Raw genomic sequence first — 21,613 nt, 5'->3', positions numbered from 1 at the left:
CAGTACGAGTGCCACTTTCATCCTCAAAATGAGACTGTCTATTGTATAAAAAGAAAAGCTAAGAAAAATTATTTATTGTAGATATTATATAAAAAATACATTTTAAGACCTAAATTAGGTTTAATTTCTTTTGAAGAGGATTACTTCCAACCAATAAAGACAAATTGTATATAAATAAGTACAAGAAGTATATTTTTTAAAGAAAATATATACATTTGCACAATTAAAAATCAAAATTAAATTCGAAATATGATGGATCAAAATAGTGTACTCTGACATAACCGTCTTCACCACCACTTGCATAGCTTTTACCGTCCGGATGAAAGGCAAGGCTGTTGATAGGTCCGAAATGTCCTTTTACTCGACCAAATTCTTCTTCAAATACTACATGATAGAATCTTGCATCGAATTTGCCAACTCTTGTCGATGTTGTGGTTACTACAGACGCTTCTTGACCACCTCCTAACACCACCTGTTAAAAACACATACCATTGGTATGTTATTAAAACAATAAAAAAAATTATTTTCACTAATAAAAATATCGTGCATTTACATCTTTAACTTCTATAAAATTTTGTATGAAGATGTCAAATTTTTAAAACTTTATTGTTTAACGGAAATACGTTCAAAAGTTCTCTGAGCAAGGAAAACAAGTTTTTAGCACTTACTTCACCATCTATTTTCAGAAGAGAAAACCTCTAAAAAGAAAAGTTATCGTTTTTGTTCTATTGTCCCTCCCGATACTAAACACTTTCGAAATCTTTAACCAAAAAAAGCGTCTTTACCAATGCACCTTAACAGATTTTTTACTTTGTTTTTAATAATGACTTCTCACGAATTTCTATAAACTCGTCATACATTATCATATTACGAAGCTATCAATTTTATTTGAAAAATTTATGAGTTTTTATCACCTTATAATATTAGGAAAACAGAGGGATGATAAATAAAAGCAGTGTTAGACTTTCAATTTGATGAAAAGTAGTTAAAAGGAAGCGCGAGACATTACTAAATAGATAATATTTTTTATCTATTATATATTTTTTTTAACTACTTTGATGAGTGTATACATTAAAGTTAGAATGCAATTTGGGTACTTTTCCGTTAGCCGGGCGCAAATGTCGCCAATTGTGAACCAAATGCGAGCCAAGTCAACGGAAAAAAGTCGAAAACGTTCAACTATAAACAAATATTAATTAATAGTAAGCAAAACAAGTTCAACTATAAACAAATATTAATGAATTGTAAAGAAAACAGTTTTACCCAATACTGTTTTTCGCTTGCGCCCGGCTAACGGAAAAGTACCGCAATTTGTTATTGAAATTAACAATTACTTTATTAAGAACGTGTTGTCGGACTATTTATGTTTAAGATAGATTCTGAGAGAAACGGATCGTTTTAAAATTTAAAATTCCACTCTGATGTGCAGTTTTTGCTGCTTCCGACGAACTATATATGACACATCCTCTTATTCTGAATAAATTATGGCAGATTCCTTAACAACTGAACTTCAAAAAATTCAATTTGTTATACAATTTGTGAAGAAATTATTGATAGAAGAAAGATTTGTAAATCTCCATTCAGTTTTTTTTTTTTTTGTAGCATTGGGGGGAAAACAATTAGGTATGTGAAAAAAAATTTCTATGGACTGTCTACTTACATGATCAAGTATGGGAGAAAGTGAGGCACTATTCACCGGCCGCTCTGTCTGGTAAGTCTTCAGATTGTCCAGCTGTTCAGTGTCGAACAGTTTGGATGTGTGATCAGAAGATGCAGTCACGAACATCATACCTTCCTTTGACATTTGCATGTCATTAATTGAACCATTATGACCGGAAACTTGATTCAATTGTTTTCCAGTCTAAAAAAAAAAAATACAGAAAAAATGAGGACTGAGAAGCTGAAGAACACAATTATGATTTTTTTTTTTACAACGAACATTCGTGTAAATATTATTTCAAAGAAAATAATAAACAAACATTAATTTTATTCGATGTAACAAGTGTGTTTTTCGTGCTTCTGATTGGTTTCGGTATTCATCATATTCTTCAGTCTGGTGTAAAGAATTTGACACTACATTTGTACGACTTTGAGGGGTACGACATAAACATAGTGAAAAAAAATCGAGCAGGTTCGTTAGTGACTGAACTGACTGAGAGAAAACAGAGGCAAACTTGTGGTAACTTGGTAACCTGATAATCTTGGTGGTGAAGAACATCGAATAACATTGAAATGAACTCATTTGAGTTTTGACATGGTACGTGAGATGTCCATTTGCACAAGTGGTTACATGCCTAAAGAAATGTTAATAAAAGAAACTTAGTATACGATTCATCTCTTACCCTCATATCCCATTGTGTGATCCTTCCATTTTCATGTCCGGTAACAATTTTTTCATCTAAAGGACACCATTGCAATGCAGTAACTTTACTATCAGGAATCGGAATGCATAAAATTGGTTCAGATCCTGCATAAAAAAAGAACAAGTTTAATCTAAAAGAAAGGCAGCCTCAAGTTTTAGAAGAGTAATCACAAGCTACACTGATAACAATGATATAAAGAACCTTGTTGCAATAAACCATAACAGGCGAATAAATCGTAGAATGTATTTGGTTTGAGAAAAACGAGCATTTCAGACATTATTGTTAGCTGAGGGTTGGGAACTGAACTGAACTGAATGTTAAACTTATTGCAGACAAGAAATATTGTGTACTCACCAAAAGAATCACTCATTCTACAATCTATAACATTAATTTCGCACACTTGCTTTCTCTGCGTATCAGTAGAATATGCAGCCATATTAGCGGAATAACTAAACACACAAGTACGTACTGTTGACTTAGTTCCAATATTACCAATTTCAACGCCTGAAATTCACATCATTATTTGATTTTTTAATTTTTTGGTTTCAAAATGTATTAGACAACATATAAATACATTTACCATTCGAACAATCCCAAAATTTGAGAGTATTATCAGCAGCTCCTGACATAAATTTTGTACTTTCCCAATTGATATCTAAACACCAAACAGCACCATTGTGACCTATAAAATTTCCTAATCTTTCACCATTTAAGGAAAACCACACATTGGGACAGTGGTCCTTTGCCGCCGAAAATAAAAGATCACCTTCTCTATTATATTTTATTTGAGTGATAGGACGTTCATGCCCATGTAACATAAGAGGTTTCTGAAAATGAAATTTGCACTCATTTTTTAAGCAATAGCGATTAAAATAGCACTAATAGCTGCAATTTACGAACTTATATGTTAGATAACTTACCATTTTTATGAAATAAATATGTCACTAGTCATTAAACTTATAACTACATATAACCTGCAGTTAGGTTAGATCGAAGACTGGGTAAATACTATTCAACGCATGGAATGGCCACAGGGCAAAAAGTAAAGGGAGGGATTAACGGAAGTCCAATCTGAAAACTTCTAAATTTTTCAAAATGAAATTTAAAAAACTATGAGATATCTAGACTACGTTTAAACAGTATTCACTAATGGGTTGAAAATTTAAGTTCGAAGCTATTTTTTTGTTCACTTACTTTTCAAACGTGCTTATGGTCGACAAAGTTTTTTAATAATCACCATCAATCATAATTAATTGAGCGTTTGCATAGTTGCATATCTGAAAAATTTATGTCACTTGGATAAAGTTATTGTTTTGTGAACATAAAATTCTAACGTCTCATTGGCCTGGAAAAATGTTTAAAATCTTTGTATGGAATAAATCACAAATTAAATTTATAGCTTTTTAAATAAGATTTTACTATTTTAATTATGAGTAGTATAATAATTCTCAATTAAATAGTTACTTTTTAGTAGCTCTTATTATTTTTTTTCCTGACAATGATAATATCGATTACGCTTTTGTTTACTGGTTTAACGGTAGGTTGCAATTTTCTGATGGAATTCGGAGGTCGGAGGTAACTGCTTGAAGTTTGGTTATGATTAGCACTTCGATGGGAAATAAATATTAGGGAAATATTTGATAGTTTTTGTTTTAACCAAATCTTTGAAATTTCTAGTTAGCGATAGTGCAATTATGCTGGAAAAAATATCTGCTTAACAAATTTCTTATTTTATTAATATTGGGACTACATTTCAAACCTTTTTCATGTTTTCAAGATAACTTTTGGATTAAAAAATGGACAATTTATATACTGCATTAAATTCAATAAAAGTGCTTAGATGTAGTGTAGGTCAAGTGTTTAGTTGTCTTGCAAACGGGCTGAGAGCAGATCATGGGGAAGAAGGTAAAGACGCTAAATTTTTGTCGGAAGTGGACGAATTATTGAGTTCAGTTACTCATCATTTAAGGTATGGGAATATTATTTTTGTTGTAAGGAACAATTTTTTATAATAGTGATTTTTTGAATTGTTGGCCTTTTAAGGGATGTTGAGCAAGCTGTTGGAAATTTAGTACAACCTACTGGCCCATTCACCCTTGGCAATACAAGTTTTTTGAGTCAAGAATGTACGCTAGAAAGGCAGGCATTATATAGCCAACTTGTTCTTAGTTACAAATGGACTGATAAGGTATGAGGAAATCTTGGATTTCCTGCTAGTCATTGATTTTCTAGCATTAAAGGAAATTAATTTCCATCTTTAGATTCATGAATACAGTCAGCAGGCAGCAGCGTTGCTTAGCCAAAATTCACTGAAACGGTCCTACACTAATTCTGGGAGTGCAAAGAGAAGAAGGACTCAAACTAGCAGTCACAATGTTCCTCCACAGTAAGTTTATACTAGTACTATTCTTATAGCTAATAGTAGAACTGCTAGAACGATTTTAATTTGGTTTATAATTTATTTGATAGTATAGATAGATAGCTTCATTCATCTGATTTTAATTTTGCACTAGCTACGCTGCAACAATAGAGGATCAGATATAGTTATTGAAACTATTCATAAGATTAGTGGCCGCGAGTTTTTATTGTAAACATCAGTTTTCTACTTCACTTGATGGCAAGTTAAAGGTGCTGCACCCTTTAGAGTATAACCAATTATAGTAAAAATCAATTTTCTTTGAAGTTGATTTCGGAAGGAACGAAATTACACATTGGATTTCGATAAGTAGGAAAAATGTTTGCTAATTTTCTGGGATATATTTTATCAATTAAGTGTTGAAGCTAGTTCAGGCGATAGATATCTCTTCACTTTTATTCATGAAAATCTAAACCGTAAAAAAATGACCTCAGTAACTTTGTTTAGTAATGTATTTTCTTAATAAAAAGTATTTATGTATTTTCGTTTCAGAGCTGTAGATACATTAATCTCAACGATAGATAGGTCATATTCAGACATGAATGTTACAATTTCACGACCCTTCGCCACAAATGCAGTTCTTCAGGTATTCAATGTTTTGGTTTTGGAAATTAAGTAAATGCTAAAATAAGTTAAATAAAGAACATCATTATGTTTAACTTGAAGATTAAAATGAGAAGTAATTGATTGGCCGATTTTTTTCATTGATTTGCTGGGTGATAGAATTAAAGATCAAATATATATTACTTTGTACTCTAATTTGGAGTTATATTCTAATAAATATGGAAAAGACGAATTTAATATTAGTTTATGTATCTTTGTCTTTCTGGCGTTATTCCGTAAGTTAACCATTCTCCAGAGGTTCCAAAAAAGATATCAGTAGTCAACTAATGAGATCACAGTATTCTAAGTGACGAGTCCTCATTATATACGAGCTATATTCTTTCTTTTCTTTTAGGTAACCCTCGGTCGAGTTCTCCAAGCAGTGATAGCGTTTAAAGGACTGATGATTGAATGGGTTGTAGTAAAAGGTTATGGTGAAACATTAGATCTGTGGACTGAATCCAGACATAAAGTTTTTCGTAAAATTACAGAGAATTCTCAGGCTGCCATGTTGCATTTCTATTCACCACCACTTCCTGAACTAGCAGTGAAATCTTTTATGGTAATTATTGAAATTCTGTACTTTATTTCAACTTACCATAACTTCTTTTCAGTGAAATAATTGTATTAACTTTCTTTTATGTATATTTTTCTTTTTTTAAGACATGGTTTCACAGTTACATAACATTGTTCAGCGATACTTGCAAGAAATGTGGAAATCATTTACATTGTGCATTGCCTCCAACTTGGAGAGACTTGCGGACATTGGAACCGTTCCACGAGGAATGTAAACTTTGAAAGTGATATTGAACTTAATGTAATTATTGTAAATAATTTTTCTTTTGTCCGAGTTTTTTTTTTAAAAACATATCAATTAAAAAGAAAACTTTATAATTTTATTTATACATAAATGTATTCATTAGCACATTGTGATCTAGGCCAATTTTTTTAAATGTTTCTTATTATTTATATCTTGTATTTACTGAGAAAATGTTCACATGCAATTTTAAATTGTGCTAAACATAATTGACGATAGTGACTATAGTTAGCAGTATGCGCGAATCTAGATCAAAGTAAAAGTGTACGCGATTAAAGCTATCTTAACTCTACCCTATTAAGTGAGAAGTGTGTATTTTTGTCGAGTTAGAATCATTTTGGCATTTGTAATTGGAGTATGTGCCTTGAATAAAAAAAAAGAGACTGTTTTTTAAGATATACTGAAAGCTCTATAAATGGATTGTTTATCGTTCCTATATGATAAATGAATCTGAACAATGCACTTTTTCCTTCCCCCACATCTTTGGTAAGTGAATTCACCTGAGTTAACAGAGATCCCATGTGCTGCACTGTATTATCTATAATGGAGTGGGAAAAGAAGTTCCCATCTTTAAGAATCATCCCATCAAAAAGTATTTTCAAAATTATCTTATTAAAATATTTAAAACTCATTAAGAATTTTTTTTTAATTGGAATCCGCCAGATAGCCTGTACAATTATTTTATTTCGAGAACCTCCAGTCATCCAGGCTTAACTTGGACGTTCTCCATATTCCTACAAAAACAGTATTTTTCCAGGTGCAACGGTTGTTGCAGTCATTAGCGCCGAGTAAAAAGTATGTGTGCAATTATTTTGTGTTCAAAGAGCACAGTAACAGCAAACTATATTAACAAAAATGTAATTTTCTTTACTTATGAACTGCCACGCTGGAGCAGCCATATTTGAGTTGCTTGGAAAGGGTATGAAGAACAATAACATTTGTGACATTAATACAAGATGTTTAAAAGAAAGAACAGTATAGTGTTTCTTTGGGCATTAGTGAAATGTATTCACAAGATCATTCTTGCTTTTGGAGATCTTCATAAGAGACAAATTCATGCATTTAATATTTATGTTGGAAAAAGAAACATATATTGATTATTAGGAAGTATGAATAAATTCAAATATATTTAATTTTATAAAAGTACATATTTGGTAATTATAAATGTCATTTAACTTTTTATATTACAAAAAAATAAAATAAAATATAAAACTAATTACTAATCTAACTAGAAAGAAATTCTATCAACTAGTAATAACATTTTCTTTTATTACAGAGATCAGTCTACTTCAAGTTTTCGAAAACTTCCTGAAAGTATATCGTTTTTGTAAGGACTGCAGCTGTTGTTTTTCAAAGCGGACACTGCACCGACTTTTGCTCCTTCTGAAAATAGTTCTAGTCTTACTTTCATATCATCGTGAGAAAGAAGGGTTGATCTTGTTGCCGCTAGTTCTTTTTTGAATAATTCTGAAAAAGAGACATGTCCGTCAAATATATTTTACCCTATATTTTAAAGATAATCGTGGAAGTTGATCTTTTATAGAAAAAGAAAGCAAAATTGTCAAATTTGGGTGATTTCAACATTTCGTTTTTTCGAGCAGGTTTTGACAGTCAACCTCATACAACTGTTCTGTTTTACATAATTTTAATTTATCTTGGTTATGGAGTATTCCACAATTAAATGCAAATATCTATCAGTCAATTAGACATACCAATCATCTCAGCCATAGGCATCGTTCCTCCATATTCCTTTGGAAGCATACTTGTGTCGATTGATTTGATTGCTTCATCAATAGAAGTATATATCTGAAATATAAGAGCAAAAATGTAAATGATTGAATATTTGCCATTAGCGTTGAATTAACTAAACTAAACTTATGGTCTGAATGACTTAAGTGAACGTTTATTTCCATTTTTCATTTTATAAACATTGGTATATTTAAATGAATTCACGTATAGAAGTGAAATTTGTAATAGTACAAATAATGTTATCAACAGTCTAACTCTGAGTAACAAACCCTACATTGGTTGAAATTTTTCTAGTTTAGATGTTGATCACTATTTTATCGAAAATATTCAAAGAGAAACTATACTAAAATAAAAATAAAAGTGGATCGAATCATATTAACCATAAATAAATTTACCTTTACTCGTTTTTTAATTTTATCAGAAATAAGCGTCATACCCCAGTCTAGAACATATTTAAGTGAAGAAGGGACATTTATTGCATGTACTTCCTTATGTCTCATAGGTATAGTTCGCTGAAAAATAAAGTAATAAAATATTTTCTTGAAAAATGAGGATAAAGTTAATACTTGAGGAATATTGAATTATTAGACCCTACCAGCTTAAGTCTTAACTGATTTTAAAAACAACTACGTCATGTTAGACTCAGAATTAGATGAAAATAGTTTCTTATCTGGAGCAATGAATTAGTCAGAAAACAGAAAATCACTAGAAATGTCATAGGCCTACTTCGGGAGTGACCTACATATATACGTCCAAAAGTAGGCCTAGATTCCTCAAATTAACTACAAATCTATTTTTCTAAAAATTAATTCTAAAAAGAATTATTTTTAAAAGTAAACTGTATAATTTTGCTTTTTGTTTGTTTTTTATGGCGCAAATATTTGTGTGTGATTCTAAAATGTTTATTACTGTTTCTTTAATAAAAGCGTTAGAGAATTATTAGAGAATCTATCATAAAAATTGCGAATTTTTAACTTAAAAAAACCTGTAAACTCTTACCTCTCCATTTTTAACTATTCTTACTGCTTCTTTCGGCGTGAAAAGTGTTAAATAGGGAAAACTAACACCAGCTCCATCAGCAAAATGTACAAAGCCTCTGACCTGATTTTCTTCATCTTCCATCAATGTTTCATACACAATCCCATGTATACGGCACATGTCCGCATTTATAAATTTATGAGGGTCAAACACGCCTATATATAAAACAGTAATTTACAAATATCATTAAGTAATCCATTTATTTAAAGTGAATCACTGCATTTTCAGTGTAAATTTGTGTATTAGAAGGAGATTTTGGTTTTCTTCGAACATTTTGGGGTTTCAAGAACTTGACATCCTGTAGGGGAAATAGACTTATCATTACTACTGGAAAATTGACGTCCTTGCTGGTATCCCAACTTCGCAACACTCAATCAACTACTACTTCCAACATTCTATTAACGCATTTATGATCTGCAGACGTACTACTACTACTATAGTGTACTGCTACTTTGATCTACCATCTCTCCATGAAAAACTTCAACTTATTATCACACACACTCATTCACATTTATACCATTGGGGACACTTTACAGTGACCGGAGTTCCTTGACAAACAGACACTTAAAAGAGCCGCAATAGATATTTTATGTTGATTTGACGAAGTTAAGTCATTCCCTCTTCAACCTTCGGGCTCTGAAACTTACTTTTTGGCTATTTTTTTGTCACATTTCTAAAAAAGAGCTTTCAAGCAGATAGTGCATGCCAATTATCAAAGGGCAAGATGGATTACAACTTACCATTTACATGTTATGTGCTTAAAAATTCAATTGAATTCTATATTTATGTGAGATAAATACCTGGACGGGCAACAATCCACCTTCTGCCGTATATATCTCTTCCAGGAGTTGCAAATAAATATCTTAAATAGGAAATAAAATCAATCTTACGTTATTAAAATTTCTATTTTTGAAATTAACAAAGATTAAATTAAAATAATATTAATTTGTAATTTAATAAAATAAAAAACTAACCCGTTGTTTATTAAATATTCCATTCGAGGAAGTTGATGATCCAAATTATTGAACGCTAGTGCAATAGTTTGTCTTAATAACAGATATCTTTCCATGGCTTCTTGCGCCATCGGTAAACTGAATTTTTTAAATCTGAGAAATCTCAAAAGGAAATTGTCATCTACGTGCAACCAACAAAAAAAGAAAAAATCTTTATGATTATCGTAAAGATGAAGAATTGAATAGCGTTGAAATACGTTTATATGACAAAAATCAAGCAATTGATTTACGTAATTTAAGACAAAATTTCCATTTGTAACTTAAAGAGTGAAACTAAAATGTCATAACATTTGAAAAAATTGTATTTCACACGGCTCCAAGACGGCAGACGGTGTTGAACGGTTTAAGCCCAGCATATTCCTTGAGGGAAACCTAGACACAAAAGATGTGCACTTCCTGAGTCGCAATTCCAGAGGATTTCGTCTTCTGGCTGAGAGGTATTAGTTCTACTGAGACAATCCAGAACTCAAAATTCAAGAATTTTAAGCCCAACCTAAAAGTTATCCTCGCCTATTAGCCACGTTGGCCATTACACCGAAAAGATAACTTGTTTGGAGAATATTTACTCTTCACCACCGAATTGAAAAACATTATTACGCTCGCTCTGGACTGAATGCGCATTAGTATTTGTGCTGTTGGAAGAAGTGCAGCCGTAAGACGGAATTGGAAGTCTTGGGAAATAAACAGAAACAAAAGGATAAGATTCAGATACTCCATTCAGTTTCTTATTGTTAAAACATGAAAAATACAAAATTGTGGTAGTAGCAATTATGGTTCCCATCACTGTATAAATAAGAAACATCTCTTGTATAAAAAAGTACTGAATACTGAAGGGGTTGAAGAACATGTTTTTGGCCGGAAATAATAGAAACACTAGAAGTCTTATTTAAATGGTAAGTTGAAAGATAGGGCAATGATCAGTTAGGCATATTAAATGGAGGATTGGAGAAAAAGTACATTTTGGAAAAGACCATTGGTAAATAAATCATTATATCTCGCGCAGTATTCTTAACTATATATTTCATTGCGATAACTTTATCATTGCGGTAAATAAGAAACAGTTTCCGCCCAATTAATTATTTAAAAACAAAATAAATAAAATTTACTTATCAGAAGTACTGATAAACAAAAAACTATATATATGTGGTTTCTAGAAAATAAATTATCATAAGTAATCACTACAAACTTTGATAAAAAGAAAGAGAGAAAAGTAATTACCAGTTCTACAGGAAATAATCCTGGGATTTTTAAGTATCCAGTCTCTCAACTGCTGCAGAGCTTGTTCCCTGGTTGTGTCATCTTCTCTCAATTCATTTTTCGCCACTTGTAAAGTCTCGTTGGATAGCGGCCCCGAATATTTGACGCCGCCATTCATTGTGAAAATTTAACGGCAAAGTTAACTGTAACAATATTTCAGGAGATTTTACTTGATTCCCCCAAAAAGAAATCACCCATTTAAATTATTTGAGTTGAGGATTAAAGTTATTTGGAATGAACTACTTTTACTGTCTCTAACTCTCGAAAAATAAAAGTATCGCGTTCAAAATTAATTTCTGTTTTCACTGAATATTCATCTTGAGGGTTTTCCTTACCCTCAAAAAGTTAAGGTTTTTCAAACATTGATCTGTGTGCTTATGAGTGGTCACGTAGCCAAAACATTTAAAATAGCAAAAAAGTTCAAATCTATACTTTATTTTTCACTAGTCTACTAATTGAATCTTTCCAAATACCTCCTTGAATCTTGGACCTTTCAAGAATCACGCTGTAATTCCATTTTTGTAGGAAAGTAAGTTCAACTCTTCGTTCTAGGGAATACTCCCACCTAGGCACAATTTACGACTTAAGAGTCTAGGAGGTGAGGACTTTAGAAGACCATATACTATTTTGATCTTTATCTTCGTTGAACGGAGCAATGTTCTTTTATTCTCTATCACTTGGCTTTCAACGAACAGTTAATTTCTAGGATTTGACCAAAATGGTCACTGCGTCATTTTATTTCCACTCAGAGTAATGGCTTCTCCTTCAGAAATAAAATTATATTGTAAATCTCATTAAATTCCCGGAAGAATAGAGAACGGGTCTCTTTTTTTTCTGAAGGCGCACCTAAGTATTATGTATTGTTAGCCAATACTTCTTACATCAGCTTCATATTCCTATGTTACTTAAAAAAAGTAGAGCAATTTTATTTTTATTATGTTCAGAAATTAACATTATATCGTTGAATACAGTAAAATTACGTTTAAATTTTTCATAATTGTCCAGTTAGAGATATTTTAACATCTTCAGTGATTTGTAAAACGTTTGAATTCCACCTTTAAAGTTGCTACTAAGAGGCACTACATGCCTATTTTGCAACCAATTATTATTAATTATCAGCCAATATTGTTGCTTATTAACATTTCGTTTTGAGATAATCAGTATTGACACTTTGAAATGTATAATATAAAGTAGAAAAGGTAATAAACGCAAACATTAACTACACTGTTGTCAAAACATCATTTGCTCATATGTTGCAATAACTCATAAGTAGGTAATCTTTTAAAGCATGAACGCTTCATTATTTGACTGCAAAAGGGCGTTGCACAATGTGTACAGTTCGACCTGTGTTCTGAATGTGATGTAAGTATTAGGACAGATTTTTGCACATTCGTATGTACATCTGTTTACAGCTCCAAGATATTGGGACTTTCTCCATCGTTTTAATTGGTCTTGCCAATCAAATCGTGATTACTAGCGGGGATTATCAATTATTCTTTCTTTTTTTTTTTGCATTAGAATAAGAATCTGTTAAAATACTTTATTTAGTATTAACGAACTATTGTAAAGTTGGAGCTTTAGGGCTGAATCACAATTTTCTAGTCTTTACTGAACTAAAGTAATTTTATCTGGAAGGAAGAACTCAGGGGTTATAGAAGACATGGTTATTCATTCTTGAATCTTCCATATCAATTCAGTAAATGAAGCGATGTTCTATGGCTGTGGCTACCTATTCGATGCTTAATGCAGTTAGGCAGTTGAACACAAGGATCATTTAGTTCAGCATTAATTTTTCTAGACACAAACAGAAACTCTACGGCATTTTCCACTTGAACCAGTTAGCATTTTTGGACATACCGATCAAACATTGGTGAAGTGAAACTCCCGGAAGTTAAGAAAGCCAAATCATAATGGGTATCGGTAAATGGTGTAAGAGCAGTTCTGAAGAAGGGGGTAAGTGGAACTTGTTTGGAGATTATAATATTCGTAAACATCTTTTTTTAATCGGAGAGCATTTTAAAATGCATAAATAATAACATTTGCAGTTACTCGCAAAAATCAATTATTTGGAAATAAATTCCTAAGTTAATAACGTAGTCTTAGAAAAATAATAATTTTGGACTTTACTACTTATTTACTCTGCAGTTCATTAGATTGCAGTTGCCTTATTTAATCGATGCACCTTATTGATCATGTGAATACCTAATTAAACAATGAATAGTAATTAAAAAAAAATGTCTCGCAACAAAATATCTTAAAACTCAAAACTATCATTGTTCAAAATATTTATTATAAAATGCCAGATTGTAAAAATTACGTCATTTGATCCCAGTGCGTTACTACAGTTAAAAAAGACCTTTGTAATACATTTTTTTATTTCTTTACTAAACCATTATGTAACTTTCACCGCGTTAAAAATAAACGAACTTGTGCCAGTTGTCATGAACAGTCAGGAAGGAAAGTTACCTCCTTATTTTCAGGATACTCATTCACCTAGTTCTCCTTCTATTCTCTTTATAGGCCAAGTCTAACGATAAGGTGTTCCAGACTGACTTCTGCAGCCGAACTCAGGTTGATGACCCGATGTTGTAATCACGCGCGCATCCTTAACTACATTTTGAAAGTGAAAATAACTTTTTCTTTAAGATTCGTCCTTCTCCTTCCCATGGTGCTACAGTCCTAAAATAGGACCTGGACCTCATTTAAGAGAGAGAGCCACTCTTCCCTATCCTCGGCTTTTCGTCATGGTACAGATAAACAAATATGGTTTCAATTTTCATTTAAATGTACAATAAGAAGTTTTTGTATATCTATCTCAAAGTCTGAGGATCTCTTACTATTTATCTAGAGGTTAAATAATTCTCAAACGGAAATTTTTAATCTCTCATTTAATCTCAAAATCTCATTTAATCAGTCGGTCCTTCCGGTACAGGGCGTGAATATTTTCGCAAGAAGTTCGATGTTGTACAGAAACTTCCATTGTGGTTTTTACCAGTTTTTTTTAAAAATGAAATTCACGTATTTTTTCCTCTCTTTTATTCAACTTTTGTTATATTCGTAGAATACTTTTACAAATCATACAAGCTACACATAATGCAACCCTCACACAATAATACAAAACATCGTTTTGAGAACTTTATATCCCTAACGTCATTCGTAACATCAATAGAGACTGCAGTTAACTTATTTTGAGTCGACATGTACCACTGTAGTTTCACAGCTTTATATAAATTATTTTGCAAAAAGTCATCACTCTTCTTCCCCAGAACTGAATATAAAATGGAGAACTGCCTTAAAACAATTTTCCTCAGAAAATGTTGCAAATAAAAGTTAAGTATTCAAGATTTTAAAAAAGTCGCCGTAGCAAATTTAGACAAAATTGCGTTCCCTGCTAGAACCTAGTCGAAATCTCCGGTTTGATCGTTTCTTAGTTGTGATGAAGAAAAATAATTTCCTCTTTTTGCAATTTTACTTGTACATTAAAGCTTTGCAAGGTAATCGATAAAAAATATAATCTTGTTAGCTTTTCAGAAAATACTACCATGACCTTTCCTTGTAGATGAATCGAATGCATCTTTTTTCATATAGAATCACCAAATTCCTCTCGTTGCTGTTTTGTTTCAAGCTTCTGGAAGAGGGCGCACATCCCATACGCAGAGAAATTAGAGTATACTCAGTACTCGTAATTAAATTTGGTTGGGTGCGGAGTGGTGACAAAGAATCAGTTGGATTCTATTTATAACAGCTCAAACATTACTGCGAAATTCAGTTTGCTTTTGTAAGCATCTCATAAACTTAGTAAACCTCTTGCTTTCTGATATTTAATTCTTGATGCAAATGTACCGTACTCTTTCTTTAAATTTGCCAACGGTGTTAACTGTCTCATAAACTTTTTAACGCCAGTAGTCCAAGACATATGTCTCCTTCTCATGAAGCATCTTCAAAAATTAAGTCAATCAGCTCAATACTCATATAAAAACAAATTATATTAAAATATCAAGTCGTCCAAATGTTGTACGATATTGTGATATTGTAAACAAGAGATTTAGATTCGCATGGAGTTCCATCAGGATGATAATTTTACAGAAATCGATTCGAGAGAAATTTCAAAAAACTTAAACGATTCATTAATGTCGTTGTTCCCGTTGAAGGGTTATGATCGCTAAGTTCAATCTGGTACAATCCAAACTTAATATGCAGCTGGTACTTCTTGCGCTTTTTTATTTTTGAGATATTTTGTTCACTGGGTACCTCACATAATGACTATAATCTAAAAATCACATTTTTTTTTTTTTTTGGAGCGCGCAGGGTGCCATAAATTTCTCAGATTAAAAGTAAACCCTTATAATATGTAATTTAAAGCTGTTGACAAAATATTGAAATTAAAATTGATTGAACTTGTGACAACACTTTTATCACAATTTTCAATTTACGTTCAGTGTGTTTAAAAAAATATATAGAATTAGTGCCAGATGACTAGATGAAATTAATGTACTCTAGCTATTTTTTGTAATACCATTTCGTAAAATTTTCTTGGGACTCTTTTTTATAAAATAAGTAGTCCTGAAACCTTTAATATTACATTATTAATTTATATTGAATATTATTAACTTACTGTTTGTAACTTTATATCCTGCATAAACTGGACGATGTTATGTGTTCAGATTTTTGCGTTCAATCTTGCTGCAAACGGCGCACATCTAATTTAAACAGATTTCCTATGTTCTTCAAGCCACAGCTAAAACTACAGTAGGGCTAAGTAACAATGCACCAGTCTAGCTATATTATCGCTCCCCACTCTTCACACATACAAATATCAGATACGCTTTGTTCGCGTTATTATCATCGGCTTCACCCTTAATTGTTATCCACAACTTCTAAACAGCTACAACTCACGTAGCGCATAAGACTCAAGCGTCTCCTATCGAATTATTTACGTAAAAACTCTATTGTAGTTGTAAGAGCAGTGATCCCGTAATCTGGTGACACAATTGGCGCCTAAATAAATTTATGTAATCCTCCTTCCTTTTATAAATACCGGGTATCGAGGAAACAATGCTCAAGTGCCACAATAGGAGTCTAAGACAGGTGTTATTTAGGTAATAAAAAAAAAATAGAAATTCTTTTTCCACGGTTTCCTTGACCATTTCAACCATTATTTTATACGTATAAAGTCAGTTTTTTATACTTTATTAATTTTTTTGTTCAATATCCGGTTTATGTAAGGATAGCGGAAAAGAAGTTTTTTAGATCAATAATATTTAATTTTATATTAAAACAATATAAAACAACCTCAATTTTAACAACCTCATCAGACAGTTTTCACGTTCTCTTATCCTTTGTAAGAGAAATTGTGGTGATCATGTCAAAGTACTTGAGTTTCCCCAGATAGAAGTGGGTAGTAGCACCGCTAACCACTGGAAACGATGGAAGGATTCCTTTGTAACCTACTTGGGTTTCAAATTCATTGAGACATTAAAAAGAATAGGTGCACCGCAAAAAATTGGAATGGTGGGTTAAATGCAGACGAGGAAGGTCATTATTAACTTAACTGGTCTATCATCACTTTATTGATTAGACCATTTGCATAGGGACTCTGCAGCCTGAGGAAATGTGCGTTGCGTTGTCAACGTGTAGATGTCAGGGTAAAGAAGTAGCCCTCTGCAGTATTTGTGAAGAGTTTCTGTGGTTTATTGTTCTTCAAAAAAAACCTACCAAATTTGGAGGAGATGTTATAAACAGTGGATGCCATAAAATTCACTTTTTAGTCGCATTATAGGAGGCTAACTGAATACCGAATACTGAACCCTTTCAAAATATAATCTAATTTTTCTCTGTAAGATCTTTTTTACCTAATATAATTTTTTTTTTTGGCCTAAAAGAAATGTTCTGAATTGAGGATTTTCAACAAAAAGTTTTAAAAACTGAACAAACGCCTGAAACTCAAATTAGTATTTAGTTTGTATATTACAATCGGCATAAACAGAAGTTATCTGGTTGTCGGATTTTATAGAAAGAGAGATTCCAAACGCTAGACATTTGAATTGATACAAACACTTAATATGCATGTTCTGATAAGGAGGTTGCGACGCTCAATATTTGGAAAGCAGAATATCACAGATGTTCAAAGAATAGGTATGGTGGAGATGGCAATTAAAACGCTAGAGAAGCCGAGAAAGGGCATGAAAATATAATGTAAAAAAAAGCTCCTAGTTAATATTCAGTAGGAATCTTTGATTCAGATACCGATTTCCCAGACACCTTGCCAATTGTACTGGAGGATGTGGAACACGCTCCTTCAGTAGGTGTAAATCAATTTCAGACATAGTGGTTTTTCTTTACCAGTATAATAATTGGTTGATATAGCTAACAGTTTTCAAGATTAATTTACAGTTTAAATTACCTAATTTTGAAGTATTATAAGAGTGTTTTATTAGCATTAGAATCAACAGCGTTTTTACAATCTGTGTTGTCCCCAGTACGGACTTCCATCTTATAAGGAATCATTTATTTGCTATACATATATGGAAAAAAGCTTGTACTCAATTTAATATCGAAAAACTGATTTCTGAAGTAATTAGAGTAAAATTAATAAAAACTCATGAATCCTTTACTTCATAAACCTTAACTAAGTTTTATTGCAAAGTAAATTATCGGTTATGTGGTTGGTTACAACACATAGTAAATGGGTTTATACTCGTATAAAATTTAGCTTAAAACTGCCCGGTCAATTAGTTGAACAGGACAAATAATTTATAAAGCAATAAATGTGGGTTATGAAACATATTGTGAAATAGGTGACAGAAAAGTATTCTGCTCTTAAGTGTTGAATTTGTCATCTGTTACCTACAGTGTTATATTGAGGGAAAAAGATTCTATTATTAATTAAATCTATCTATTGACTATGTAGGCAAATAATCTGGACCTGTACTTTACCAAGATAAAATAATCGCGCTACGCTACTTACTAATAATACTAATTTCAAATTATTTATTTGTTTCGAATGTGTGTTTTAGAGTTATTAGAGTAAAGTTGGACCTATATCCATTCTGACGATACACAACAAATTCTTACTTTATAAAACATCACTTCGACTAACATGGACTTAAAGAGCAGAATTTTGGGGCTCCGCCAAAACTTCCAACATTCAACCTATACAATCTTTTCAGCCCAAAGTCCTTCGCAGAATGTTAAACTCAGCTTACTATATCTCCAATCCAACCCTCGATTATGTAATCCACACCTGATTTCTAAGTTTCCACCTCAATCCAGCAGATTACCAAACCTCTGAACCGATCTTTATTCTAACACTCCCATCCTCATAATATTTCACGTTGTTTGAAACGACATTGTCTCCATGATCTCTTTACTTTCCAACCTCTTCCTTCAAACTAGAGAGCTATCACTGGCTGCTTTTTCTCATGTTCTTCCGTTGTGACGCTACGCTTGCTCGTTGTTACTACATAAATTATACATCTTTTACACACACATTTGATGATGTATTAATTACTGTTGCAAATTAACATTAAACATAAAAAAAACTTTAAAAAAATGGAACTATTATAATCTACAAATTTTTGATTAATTAATTTACATCAAAGTTCTGTAAAAAAAAAAAATATTTTTTAAGAAAAGACTAGCAAAGGTTGTAATCAAAAACTCTGTTATAAATAACTGTGTTTGTATTATATATATACACCTTCTGTAGTTGAACGAGCTAATAACCAATAGGAGCGAATACGAAAGTCATTGAGATACGAATAGTCTCACTGATAAGAAAGATAAGAATGAGTAATGTTAATATTAACTTCAAATTAATAAAAAAATTGAAGTCAGTAGTACTAGTTATTTTTATTGAACAAACTTTATTATTCTTATCTTACAAATGTACAACACTTTATTATCTCCAGGGTGATGGTGATGATGACATAATTTCGAAACATGAGAGGTGAAAGTGAACAGCTCCGTGTAACCAGGAATTGTCCTAAACTCTCGGCCAAGGACGCAAGCACTAACAAAATTATGCCAGGAACTTATTATTATTATGATTATTTTTTTTTTTTAATGATTTAAGGCGCGTCAAAATCTAAGGTTATTGGCGCCCGGAGCTTTATTCAGTGCACTGCCGGCCTCCGGACAGTGTTCTCTCGTTACACTGTTCATCACCGGACAGTGAGCTGTAAGAAGCTCCTAGGAAGAGAAAATCTAAGGGTCAGCAGCTGGATTCGAACCTGGGACCTCCGCATGGGAGTTCAGTACGCTAACCGCATAGCTAATCCCTTCCCTATTATGATTATGATTTTTTTTTTTTGTCATCTTAAAAGACCCAATTATACACTTCTCAAATTTGTTAAATGGAGGGGAAAAAACACTTATTGAACCTAGTTTATTTCATCCTCGATGTACATATATATATATATATATATAAGAAAAAAAAAGATTTATATTAAAAAAGGAGCCACGATAGCCGAGCTGTTAAAGGCAAGGGATACAAAAATAAGTCGTATTGGTGTATTCGGTTCTATTTTCATATAATGCCTTAGAGCTTTTTGTGTGAAAAGGAAATATTCAGTAATGTAACTTAGCTATTCAACTCCGACTGTAACTACCAATTGAATGGAAAGAATCTCTGGAAAAAAAAAGCATTACGTTTCTTTATATACATAGTATTGTTTCATTATTAACATTCCAAATATGAGAAATTGCCGCATATCATTGTGCTGCTATAATTATTTTGTAATTGGATTATAGTTTCTAAATTTTTCACAAACATAACTTTTTTAACTAATTTTTTGGTAATTTATTTCTCATTATATTTCAATTTTTTTCACAGTTGTTTTTCAGTAAAACTATAGTTTCGTCAAATGAGTCACAGTTTGTCATACATTAAGTCAATTTATCACAAAACCAAAGAAACAAAAAATCGTTTTCTTCCTTAATCGCCTTTTCCTTTTATCATGTAACCATTATTATATAATTTCCCTTTATTTCTTTGGAATAATTATACTATAAAGAAGGACTTGCCAGAAAAACGAGTAAACTTTAAGTATTTAGCGTTTATACTTTCAGTAAAATGTTAAACAAATAAAAATCCTGTTAAAACATGTACGACTTACTACCATTTAGCTCAACATGGAAGTACAGGACTGAACCGGAGGGTGTGGACATCCACACATACATATTTTGTAAACCGATCAGTGCAGAAGGAGAGGCACGTCCGAGCAAATGATTATTGGTCAAAACGGGAAAATTTGGCTACCAAGTCTCACCCTTATTTATATTTGAATCTTTTAAATATTTTCAAGGTTTTAGAAAATATGTGTAAGGAACTCGAAAATTTAGAAGAAATATAACTTTACTTCTTCTCCTAAATTTCACTAACATTATACATAGTTATTTTGTACTTGTATTATTATCATTATTATTTTAATTTTTTCGGAAAAATGCATTTTATCCAAGTAACGAAGCTAAACGCTAAACAGGGAAGAGATTAGATTAGTGCTTCTGGACTGGACAAAGTTCGCGAAAGTTTCAGCTTCAAGTCGATCTGGTTGTCCTTATATTTTTTCTTCTTTTGAGCTTTCTGTCCGTGGCAGTCAGTGTTACGTGGAAATCTGCAACGATTTGCGGAGATCGGCAATATCTCCAAGACAGAAGAAGGTAAAAAAAAGTAAAATAAACCGACAAAAAGAAGATAAAACAGAGTGAAGTAGCTAGCCATAGTTGTGATTTACGTTTTGTTTGATCTTTAACAATTCATTTTAGATTCAAACACGGAGCCTTAGAAAACCTGAATATTGTGTGTACCAACAATCAATGTAGTGCTTAGGTACCCAGTGGACAAAGCCATCTTAAGGCCGCTGTGAAGATATTGGCAGTTAAATAGCCGACTGTTGTGTAAAAATCACACCTTCCCCAATCCAAAATCTATAAATATTACCCTAACATAACTAATAATGTATGACTCGAGGGACTAATGATGAAAACAACAACAATTAAGACCACTAACGATTTTCTAATTCAAGTAAACAGATTTAAGGAAAATAGAATTTCTTAATTGTGTGTTAATGATATGGTAGGTTTTTTCCCTTGTGTAGCCAAATTACAGATAAACTAGTGTTTAATCACCTGCAGAAATAGAAATAATGTATTTGATGGGATAAGGATTTTAGCGTTTACTTCACAATTTAAGTAAATTGCTATCAAATTTCTTCATACAATTCTAGTGTGTAATTAGATAAAACTGCAAACGCCTAATTTTCTTCAATTACATTAAATTAGATTAAAACATATTAGAATTTGCGTCAGAGGTATAAAAGGCTTAGAAGTTGCAGTTAACGAAAATTTACAAAATTCG

The 21,613-nt window shown here is 31.9% G+C and overlaps 3 protein-coding genes across 3 annotated transcripts; 1 reads left to right on the top strand and 2 right to left on the bottom strand.

Annotated features, from left to right (window-relative positions):
• Nucleotides 1–164: 164 nt before the first annotated feature.
• Nucleotides 165–3,708, bottom strand: eIF3i (eukaryotic translation initiation factor 3 subunit i). Its single transcript, XM_074117766.1, has 7 exons — nt 3,558–3,708; nt 3,284–3,434; nt 2,944–3,190; nt 2,718–2,867; nt 2,343–2,467; nt 1,661–1,861; nt 165–472 (listed from the first exon to the last, which is right to left on the bottom strand). The coding sequence occupies exons 2-7, from the start codon at nt 3,284–3,286 to the stop codon at nt 224–226; spliced, it is 975 nt and encodes a 324-aa protein (XP_073973867.1). The 5' UTR covers nt 3,287–3,434; nt 3,558–3,708; the 3' UTR covers nt 165–223.
• Nucleotides 3,709–3,894: 186 nt separating this feature from the next.
• On the top strand, nt 3,895–6,599 carry MED27 (mediator complex subunit 27). The gene is made up of 6 exons (XM_074117768.1): nt 3,895–4,332; nt 4,407–4,551; nt 4,625–4,749; nt 5,272–5,365; nt 5,738–5,944; nt 6,046–6,599. Exons 1-6 carry the CDS (start codon nt 4,160–4,162, stop codon nt 6,178–6,180), a joined length of 879 nt encoding a protein of 292 aa, XP_073973869.1. The 5' UTR covers nt 3,895–4,159; the 3' UTR covers nt 6,181–6,599.
• A 697-nt stretch (nt 6,600–7,296) lies between these two features.
• LOC141448907 (clavesin-1-like) lies at nt 7,297–16,307 on the bottom strand. Its single transcript, XM_074117767.1, has 8 exons — nt 15,872–16,307; nt 11,218–11,399; nt 9,961–10,120; nt 9,787–9,848; nt 8,948–9,141; nt 8,344–8,460; nt 7,912–8,005; nt 7,297–7,666 (listed from the first exon to the last, which is right to left on the bottom strand). The coding sequence occupies exons 2-8, from the start codon at nt 11,372–11,374 to the stop codon at nt 7,479–7,481; spliced, it is 972 nt and encodes a 323-aa protein (XP_073973868.1). The 5' UTR covers nt 11,375–11,399; nt 15,872–16,307; the 3' UTR covers nt 7,297–7,478.
• Between the last annotated feature and the right edge of the window lie 5,306 nt (nt 16,308–21,613).

Source organism: Rhodnius prolixus, unplaced genomic scaffold (assembly GCF_049639745.1).
Source record: "Rhodnius prolixus isolate KJV_2025 unplaced genomic scaffold, Rpr scaffold_2, whole genome shotgun sequence".
In the NCBI taxonomy this organism is placed as follows: Eukaryota; Metazoa; Arthropoda; class Insecta; order Hemiptera; family Reduviidae; genus Rhodnius; species Rhodnius prolixus.
This window is presented reverse-complemented; position numbering and strand designations above follow the sequence as displayed.